At 41.5% G+C, this 11075-nt stretch overlaps 1 protein-coding gene across 1 annotated transcript; it reads left to right on the top strand.

Moving 5' to 3' along the window:
• Window positions 1–3143: 3143 nt before the first annotated feature.
• On the top strand, window positions 3144–11075 carry LOC118122436 (trichohyalin-like; the record flags this gene model as incomplete). The annotated part of the gene is made up of 5 exons (XM_035179150.2): window positions 3144–3283; window positions 3476–3529; window positions 3948–4178; window positions 4774–6674; window positions 8151–11075. Coding segments are annotated over exons 2-5 (5082 nt in total), but the record flags the coding sequence as incomplete, so codon positions are not given.

Raw genomic sequence — 11075 nt, 5'->3', positions numbered from 1 at the left:
TATACACCTAGTTATTCACCAAAGCTCTGATCAGACCCTCTTTATTGTCCCCTTTGTATCTCAGGAAGTTGGTAAAAAAAGCTTTATGTTTTGGGGTCCTTCTGATTGGAATAAGTTACCTTTAACCCTCCTGTTGTTCCTGGGTCGGATTGACCCAGAGTGTGTGTGTGTCTGTGTGTGTGTGTGTGTGTGTGTGTGTGTGTGTGTGTGTGTGCGCGTGCGTGCGATCATACGCAAGCCTGGCCGGTCAGGGTTAGGGTTAGGATGACCCAAGGATTGTCATTATCCAATTCTCCTGGGGTAATTGAGACCAATGGATTGTCATTCTCGATTCTCCAGGGGGGTCATTTAGACCCCCAGAGAGGGCGCTGTGGTGCTCTGTGGGGTCATTTAGACCCACACCTGATTCCAATCGTAATCTAGGGGGGTACATTAGCCCCACAGAGAAGCCGGCGCACCATTCTCCGTGTGCCACCCTCCCGGACCATGGCACGATGTCACGTCAGGAGCATTTCACCAGAGAACAGGTTCTCCAACAGCTATTCTCCCAGCAACCATCCTCTGAACCCGAAGAGGACGCGAAAGAGCCAGACCGAGAAGCGGACGGACAAGGAGATGGAGAAGCAGACCGAGAAGCAGACAGAAAAGCAGACCGAGAAGAAAACAGAGAGGACGGCGGCAGCGAGAGACTACGACCCAGTGGGTGATGCTTCTGCAGATTCGTCATCCTTGGAAGAAAGAAGAAGAACCCAGGCGACACCACCACCACCACCACCGGACTCGTGGAAAGAGAGACCTTCCCGTCAAGAAACGGGGTAATAACATGGTCCTCGAGGGCGTAAGGCCGAGAGGAGGGCCGCTGCTCCTCCTCCTCCACCTCCTCCTCCTCCTCCTCCTCCTCCTCCTCTGCTGCGGCTCAAAGCAGGGTTTGTTCATCACGCCGACGGTATAGAACATCATCCTGGAGATGACGAATCGGGAGGGTCGTCAAAAATACGGCGACGAATGGAAAGGGATGGACGAGACCGACCTGCGCACCTACGTAGGGCTGCTGATCTTAGCGGGCCGCAGGCCAGCCTGTGGGACGCCGAGAGCGGCCGGGCGATATTTCGTGCCACGATGCCCCTAAAACTCTTCCACATGTACTCCAGACTGATGCGCTTCGACGACCGCGAGACTAGACGCACAAGACGAGCCACAGGCAAATTGGCGGCCCGAAGTGACCGTGGACGAGCAACTGGTTCCGTTCAGAGGTTAGTCTTTTTTTTTCGTTTTTAAAAAAAATATTATGTTATGTTATGTTATGTTATTATGTTATGTAGATAGCGGCTGCTAGTCCTCGTCCTCATCTCTTCTCCTCCTGTTTTTCTCCCTAGGCCGGTGTCCGTTCCGTCAGTACATGCCCAGCAAGCCGGCGAAATACGGGATCAAGTCGTGGGTGGCCTGCGATGCAAAATCCAGCTACGCTTGGAAGATGCAAGTGTACACCGGAAAGCCGAGCGGCGGACGCCCAGAACGGAACCAGGGGTTGCGGGTAGTGCTCGATGTAACGGAGGGACTGTCGGCACGGTTCGGAAGAACAAGCCCGAGCTCCCGACCGGGCTGCTCGCGATCAAGGGAAGAGAGGTGTTCTCATCCAAGTTCGTATTTAAGCCCACCGCCACTCTGGTGTCCTACATCCCAAAGAAAAACAGGAACATGGTGCTCCTGAGCACGCGGCACGCCGAGGCCGACGTCAGCGACCGCGAGGACAGGAAACCGGTCATCGTCCTGGACTACAACCGCAACAAAGGTGGCGTGGACAACCTAGACAAGGTGATCGGAACGTACAGCTGCAGGAGGATGACCGCGCGCTGGCCCCTGGTCGTCTTTCACAACATTCTCGACGTCTCTTCCTACAAAGCCTTCGTGATATGGAGAGAGATCAACCCAGACTGGATGCCGGGCAAGCGGAACAAGCGGAGGGTGTTCCTAGAGCAGCTGGGGAAGGCTCTCGTGACTCCGTTCATCGCACGAAGGGAGCGCATCCCCCACACGGAAGCGTCCGCCGGAGTTGTGAAGGCTGTAAAAACCGCCGCCGCCGCCGTACAGAGAGTTCTTGACCACGACGACTACGAAGCGTCCGGCCTCCTCCATAGCCCTAGCAGCAGCCCTGCTCGGGGCGAGTAAGAGGAAGAGGTGTCAGATATGCCCCAGGAAAAAGGACTGTAAAACTCACACCGTGTGCCGCGGGTGTAACAAATACATCTGCAAGGGCTGCTCACTTGTCTATTGCCCTACGTGTGTGTTCTGTGTGCGTTCTATGTGGCCAACAGCCGGGGGAAGCAGGGACAACACAGGGGTTATATAACCGCTCCTTCAAAAATGTTTTGTTTTCTCATCTTAAACCAAATTGCTAATGTTTTAAGTAATGATGTTATTGTTCAATTCCTTCATTCCTTATTAATTCATAGATTTATCTATTTCTCTCTCTTATGTTTGTGTCTGGTATAAGGTGTCTTTTTGTCCTTACTTTGCTCTCGTTTGTTTTTTATATTACTGTCTGCTGTACTTTTCTGTTTGTATGTGTCTGGGACCCCCTAAAAAACTAAATGATACATCTCAAGGAGTTTATCACATCACAATACATTTCTTTTTAACTCTGAGAATTCCACATTTCTTAAAATTCAGATGAATCCCCAGGGCAATGGTAAACTACAACTAATAGAATTGTCTGTAATGCTTTCCAGGATGGATGGTATAATCCAAAAACAAGGCTTTCAAATGAGTTATAGTTAGTTATAGGTTTGGGATTAATTGATAAGCTCTAGTTATCCTCGGCCAGAGCCTCAAGGAATGTGAGCATTTATATGACTAGGGGGAGTAAATTAGGCTTCTATATTTTTTAGGATGCAGCCAGGTCTCAGTGAGAGACAATAAACCAATGTTGTGATCGGACATTAATCATTTAGTAAGACTGACGGATGGCACTGAGCGAATGTTCAAGAGTCCATATTCAGTGTGTAAGTACACCAGGAGTAAAACCCTGGACACTGAGCAAACATGGAGCCCCACCCTTATCAGCTGTAACCAGACTCAGAGCAAGTTCTACACCCAAACATCACCCAGTCATACGCACATGGGTGTCACATATCTGACAAGCAGACGTGGTGGTCAACAACATGTGGAGTGAAGAGATATAAAATGTATAAAATGTTTTGAAGCCTGCTTCCTCTCCACAGATCTCTACAGTTTCACACCAAAGCAGACCACCTCTGAAGTCTGAAGTCTAACGAAACCTCAGGTAAGACAAAAGTAATAGATAATTAATATAAATTCCTAATTAAATTAGAAATTTATTAAAAGTTAATTCTTAATTACATACATTGATCATTGTTGATCATACATAAAAATCACTTTTCACAAATTTTACAAATTGCATTGTTATAATTGAAGTAATTGAAGTACTGATGTGTCCCTTTTTTCTGGGCTGTAGAAATAGCAGTTGTGAATTTGTTACATGGAATGATGGCTGAATCAAGAGAACATGGTGAGTACTGCTGTCTTATTCCTCCAAATGATTGTGTTCTCAACAGCAGACATACATACTGTGGGTGCATTCCTATGGAAGACCATTATATGGTAAACATGCTTCCAGATTTGAACATAGATGTGACCTCAGACTGCCACTGGGTATACAGTTATTGCAAGTAGATTTTTCTAAGAGCAGGTCCTTAACACTTAAATTAAAAAAATTAGTTTCATTGAGATTTGGAGACATGTTCAAACTTTTTAACCCAACAGTCTCTGCTTGTTTGGACATTTTTAATGTATTTAATGCGTACCACAGTGAAGTGTGCATTGCAAAAGTAAAAATACTACTTGTTACATATTTCTGATTGTTAATGTCTCTAATGGAAGCAATATCTAACCCTAACAAGACATTTCACCACCAAATGTATTTGTAGTGGAATCTTTCCCGGATGAGTTCAGGGAGCAGCTCACTGCTGGTGTGACATCACCTGGAGCCACCACAGAAGCCTGGATGTCACAGCAGCACATGCCCATCCCTGAAGATGTGACACCGGAGGAACAGAAGAGGGTGCTGTTTCACACTGGGCAGGAAGAAACGTCACAGTCCAAAGATAGTGTCTACCAGATACTCACACAGGAGGAACATGAGCCTTCAGCTGATTTAGGTAAGACAAATCTGTTGGAAATTGTACAGTCTTACATATTTGAAACATCAGCATAGTGTTACTAAGATATAACAAAGAAAAAGTATTGTGACCGTGGATGAGAAGACTGCCTGTCACTCAAAAAAACACTGTACATTACTAAACAAACATTGTATGAAAAATGTTAAACAACACACAACTTTATAACTGAATAAAAGTTTCTCTACATTATCTTCATAACTCTAACTAAAGCATTACTTTATGTAACTTTATGTAAGGTTTAGCATCTCAAAACTCTTAAGGTTAAAGGTGACTGCACTATGGTTCAGGTATAGACAGGTAAAGACAGCCGAGCCACCTGGACAGTGAGTAAATACTTTTACTCAAGTACTCTTGTTATGTACAATTTTACAATTTTGGGCTGTACTTTTATTTTACAGTAATAAGCCATACTTTATATCAAATTAAACAAAACCAAAAATAAAACTTCATTAATTAGACAGGAAACATAAGACTCAAAACATTACATGAGATACAGATTATATGCTCAGCATTGGTCTGATGTGTTCATCATTTTTTAAACAAGAGACATTATGTCCTTTTTCTTGACCATTAGAGCAAAGACACAACAGGTCAAACATCATGCAATTAGAAGACAAATCAACACAAGTCAACATGAAAACCAATTGGGAGACCATTCAAAGGCAAAGACCACTGACTTGTCAGCTGATAGAGGAGATTGAGCAACACTGGGAAAGAGAAAGAAACGAAAAAAGATGCCTTAAGGCAAAAACAGAACAACAACAGAAGGACATTGACAGACTGACCGCTGAAAAACACGATCAGTACTTGATAATAAAAGCACTGGGAGTAAAGGTGGAAGATGTTATCGAGAAACTTCAGAAGAATAAAAATGAAGCCACTCAAGAAAAAATGCAGCTTCTGACATTGCAAGCCGAGATCTACCAAGAGAGGGAAACTCTGGACAGAAGACATAATGAGATCATCAATGAGCAATGCAAGTTTGAAATGATCAAGTATAATAGGTCAAAAATTGAGAGTAAGGAAGTCCAGGAGATAATGGACAGTCTGCTGAGTGCAATGAACAAAAACAAGAAAATAATTATTAAAGCAAAACAGGCAAAGCAACAAATTGAGAAAAACTTAGAGGACGTAAAGGAAGAGTTAGAGAGAAATAAAAAGGACATATCACAACAAAGAGATCAAATTGAGCAAATCAAACATAGTTTGAGTATAAATATCAACAAGGTGAAGCAAAGGTGGATAGAGTTTCAAAGAGATACTGAAATACAGAGAGTGACAGTTCCAGAGACAGGAAGGAGAGACGGACAGCAGGAAGGAACAGACACATTTGAAAGTGTGAAAGAAAAACTCAGCAGAATCCGACAAGAGATGGAGAAAGTTTGGGACGTGCTGGAAGACAGTAAACAACAACTGGATGTGACTGTGAGAGAGAAGCAGGAGGTACATACACAGAGCATTCAAATGGAAAACATGAAATCTAACTCTCAACAGCTAAGACAAGACACAGATACACACATGAAAGTAACACACTGCGAAACTGTGATTAAGACTGATATGCAGAGGCAAAAGCAAGACATAGAGAATGAGCTGAGACAGATTCAGTGGGAAAAACATGAAATAGAAAGAATCAACACTAAAATCCAGGCAGAGAGAAAAAATATCGAGAGAGAGAGGCAGTCGGCTAAAGCAGAAATGGATGCACTGAAGTGTATGAGGGAGAGTAATGAGAGGCAAAGACAGGAACTGGACGACAAGCTACAAAGGACAAAGAGAGAAATTAGAGAGTTGGAAGTGATGAACTCTGAGATTGAAATAAAGAAAAGGGACCTGGTAAAAATGATAAGAATGAGCAGAAGAAAAAAACAGATAAGCGAGATGAAGAAAGAAACTGAGCATGCAACCCAAGACTTGGAGGACGGACAGAATGTGATGGTGGGACACAGGTCAGAGCAGGGGCTGGAGGTGAACATGGAGAACACACTTAATGAGAATATGACCAAATTTCAACAGGTAGATGTAATGAAACCTAAAGGAAATCAGGTTGAAGAGGACAACATGGAGATGAGCACAAAGAACAAAGAGAAAGGCATGGAGGGAATGATTTTTGAAGTACAAGAAACAAAGAAGATGCTGTGTATGATGAGAGAAGATACAGAGAAAGGGAAAACAATCTTTACAGAGGAAATCAAATGGAGGAATTTTCAAGAAAAAAAAAAGAGGAGGAAGATGGACCAATGGCTGGAGAAGATCATAAAAGAGAGGGATGAGTTAGAAATCATCAAGCTACAGATACAGCGACAAAGAGAAGAGATTGAACGAAAACTTCAAGATACAATAACTACAATTCTGGCTATGGGTGAGATGAAAGCTAATATAGAAAAAGCTGTGACAGAGATTACCAACATGCAACTGGAAATGCTCAAAACCCAAAGACAGATGGAAAAGGACAAGGAAGATGTCAGAAAATACAAGGTAAGTGCATTGTTCTTTGTAATCTTGCCTCAGATTGTAATAGGGGTTTTCCCAGCAGACATTTTATCATGTCTATAGAATAAATTGAGAACTGCTGCTTTCTTTTGTACTTCACCAGTTACAAGGTTCAGTTCTGTGATGTTTAAATGGACCTGAATTGACATTGTTATCAGAGGCACCAGTGCTTCCTCTGCTACGTGTGTTTGATGTGAAAAAGGCCTACTTCATAGCTTACCATAAAACTCATCTAGTATTTACACTGCTTTATTAGCAGAACCCATAATGATAATAATAATAATCTTTATTTATAGAGCACTTTTCCAAACATATGTTACAAAGGCAGCAAGTTAAAAACAGACAGGTCATAAAACATCAGGTTTAGAAGAAGGCAGGTAAAATACATTTAGGTATAAATAAAAGTGCCATGTAAAATCCTCAGTAAAATAAATTAAAAGACAGTTATAAAGAAAGTTAAGACTCAGGTAAAATCAGGATAGGCTCTCCGATAAAAGTATGTTTTAAGAATGGACTTAAAAGAGTTCACTGAATCAGCTGAGCTGATCTCCTCAGGCAGGTTGTTCCAGAGCCTCGGGGCTCCGTCTACAAATGCTCTGTCCCCCTTAGTTTTCAGCCGGGCCTCTGGAACAGATAAGAGGCCTCTAGCCGAGGATCTCAACGTGCGTACTGTTGTGTATGATTCTATAAGGTCAGCAATGTAGCAGGGAGTGAGGCCATGAAGGGCCTTAAAAGTGATCAGTAAAATCTTAAAATCAATTAATAATTAATTTCATTCAATTCAATACATACAATTATCCACTCAGCTGTCTCAAACTGGTTTCATGAACATGTGAGTTCAGTGACCTTCAGTGACCTCCTCAGTCACCACATGTCAACCCAGTAGAACCTCTGTGTTAGAACAGAGATTGGCAGCTTGAATGCGCAGCTGACAAATCTGCAGGGACGATGTGATGTCGACATGGAGGAAAGGTTTTCCTTTGAGATCTTCATGAATAGATTAGGATGTTTGGGAGGCTGCTAAGGGAGGATCAGTGCTAAGTATGGTCTCCCTAATTAAGTGCTTAAAGTGTATTTGATTCAGCAGAAGAATTTTAGAAGTCCTCATTAATAAACACTTGACTACAGTGGTAAGTCCTTGACAAAATGGACATGCTCTAATTCAGTTAAATATGGGGCTAGTGGCTTACATGGTTCTCCCAGAAAGCATTCATAGTGTTGCACAGAAATAGTTGTGGAAAAGTAAAAAAAAGAGAGCCAGAGACAGTTCTAACTCCTGCTAACATTTCAAAGCTATTTAAACATCTAGCTTGCATTTTTATATTACAAGATTTACAATTTGATATATTTAACATTAATGTTAAATGTCTCTTGTGCTTTTTTTTTGTCTTAAATCCACCGGATGGGAGTAGAAGTTAGAAAACAGCCAGATCTACAAAATAATTATTTCTATTTCTTAAGGACAAGCTGAGTTCCTTGAAAACCTGTGTCAGTAGATGGATACTGACTGAATCTGCAATCAAAAAGACTTTTTCAGCAAATTCCTCCGAACTCCAAGAACCCCATAAAGAAACTCACAGAGATTCCCTTCAAGATCAAACACTGGAAATCCCACCAGATGAAGAAAGAGCTGCAGGTGAAGTTACACAAGGAGCCATGTCTTTGCAACAGTGTCCTACATTAGAAGACCAGCATCAAAATGAAGAAATTAAAGAACAGGGACAGAAACAGTTATTGTCATTGGACAGTTTCATTCAGACAGAAAAACATGAAGAAACATTAACAGATAATGAGTTTTCAGGATTGTTAATAAATGGCAGACGAGTGGAAGAAATGGACAAGCAGATTTCCAAACTCAAGGAGAGAGAGGAGAGAATCAAAGAACAAATACACTATGCTATGGAGAGCATGGAGAAAAACAATCAAGAGATTGAAAGGCTCATTATGGATATATATGAACTGCAGAGCCAGAGACCAGAAACCAGATTACCAGTGACATTCAGGGAAAATGGACATGTGGAGGGTCCTCTGCAAGAAACAGAGCACAGCTACCATCTGTGGCTAAACACCAATGTTTTCAAACATGAAATGATGACATATGAACTCCAAGAGCAAAAAGACGTGAATAGTTATGAAATGAGACAAGAAGCAACTGATGAGTCGGACAAAATGAGACTGGATATTGAGAAGGAAAAACAAAATCAGGAGTCAAAAACAGATCCGCTGACACATAGTGAGAGGTTGGATGGCTCTGAAATCAACACAGAAAGGGACAAACTGACAAAGATCAGAATGCGAAAAGACATGGAAGAAATGGAAAATGAAATCTTAGGACTCCGATCAGATAAGGAGAAAGCTGAGGTAGAAATACATGAGATGAACTGTTTAAGGGAGTCAATCAAAAGACAGACACAGGAGCTTGAAGACAGAGCACAAATAGCCAAAAGAGAAATACGAGAAATGGAGCTGCTGAAGTCAGAACTGGAAATAAAGAGAAAAGAATGTGAACAGATGCTAAGAAAAAGCATGAGAAAAAAAGAGGAGAGTGAAAACATGTTGAATGAACTGCAAAGAGAAAAGGAATTACTGAGGAGAGAGACAAAAAAGAAAAGAAGAGAATTAGACCAAAGACTCGAGAAAACCATGAGAGAGAGAGATGAATTGGAAGTGCTAAGGATAAAACTGCAAAAACAAAGGGAAGAGCTTGCTGTGGAGAAGCAGGTGAGAAGCAACAAGGAGAAAGCTGAAATGATACATCAAGCATCAGAGGCCATTGACCTCCAAACCATGAGACAAAAGATTCACCTTCTCTTGGAAATAATTGGAAAGGAAAGGGGAATTCTGGAAAATGTCAATGTTCACTTAGGGAAACAAAGAGAAGGGCTCAAAGCATTGCAAGGTGAGAACATAACCTTAAGAGATAACATGGTCAGATTAAGATCTCAGATAAAGCTGGCCTTTGGAAAACTGTCTGTACAAGCGGAGGCAGAGATAAATCAAATTGTCCAAATGAGGGATGATGTGCAAAAACAAAAATATGACCTTGATATGGGACTAGAGAAAGTTAAAAGAGAAAGAAGAGAGATGGAAGTGTTAAACACTGAGTTGGACATCAAAAAAAGAGAAAATCAACAAATGATCCGAAAAGGCATTCGAAAAGATCAGGAAGTTAGAAAAATGTGGACAGAGGTAAAAGAAGAAAAAGACATCCTCAAGAGGGAGGCACGGAGGAAGAAGAAAGAGCTCGACCAGCAGTTGCAGAGGATTATCAGAGAGAGAGATGAACTAGAGATTATGAAGCTGCAAAGAGAAAGGGATGACAGCAAAAGTTTGGCAGAGCAGCAGAAGGCATCAGCATCAACAAATGCTGCAAATCAAATTCAAAGGCACTGGGAACTAATTACCATGTGTATGGAGAAGTGTAAACACATGAAGAAACACAGTGAAGGTTTGCATGAAGCAATACAAAATGAAAATCGACAAATCAAGGGCCAGGCAGAAATCATTATCCAGGCAAGGGAAGAAGTGGAAATTACCGTAGCGGAAATAAAAAGACAAAAGGACAAGATGATGTGTCTATTAAAGAGCATTCAGCAAAGGCAAAGAAATTTGGAGGAAGTGGAGATTAATTTCAATAAAGAAAGTAAACCAATAGAAGAAGACAAGGAGAAAGGTGCCGAGAAATCAGAAGAGGTAGTCATGAAAGAAAGGAAGTTTCTTGAATCTCAAAGGTTAATCCTCAAAGTTCAACAACAGAAACAAAACAAAACTCAAAGAAAAATGAAGAGACTGCTGAACAGCACTGACGGTGAAAAGGAATCAGAAAGTCTAGAAACGAAAAGGAAAATGATGCAAATTCAAATAGATGAATCAAAGGAAAAAGAGGAGGAAGCCCAATGTGGTAAAAAAGAAGAAGAGGTGACAAGTGAAATGAAAGAAGAAAAACCTTCAGATGAGCAGCAGAAAACATTTGTGTTGCACTTGAACAAACCACTTAAAATGGACATTAAGAAGGACAACGTTTCAAAGAGAGGAACACAGGTATTTGTGAGACTTGATACTTCAGCAGGAAGAGAGGAATTACAAGGAAAAAATAAATTGGAATTTGGGTTTAATGAATCAAACATTGCAAACCAGCAGAAAGACACAGACCTACAACACCTGGCTGGTGGCCGTACAAACACAGATCAATCAGAACAAGACAAAAAACATGAAGTGGTGACCAAAGAGATGCTACAAATCAGAAACAATGACAAAACAAATACAGAAGATGGCGAAGTTAATGAAGAATTAGAAAAGACACCAAAAACCACTGAACTGAATAAAGAGAGGGAACAAATAGACCTATTACAAGAGGATACACAATGTTTGAAAGATGAAAGGGAG

This window comes from Hippoglossus stenolepis, chromosome 15, assembly GCF_022539355.2.
Source record: "Hippoglossus stenolepis isolate QCI-W04-F060 chromosome 15, HSTE1.2, whole genome shotgun sequence".
In the NCBI taxonomy this organism is placed as follows: domain Eukaryota; kingdom Metazoa; phylum Chordata; class Actinopteri; order Pleuronectiformes; family Pleuronectidae; genus Hippoglossus; species Hippoglossus stenolepis.
This window is presented reverse-complemented; position numbering and strand designations above follow the sequence as displayed.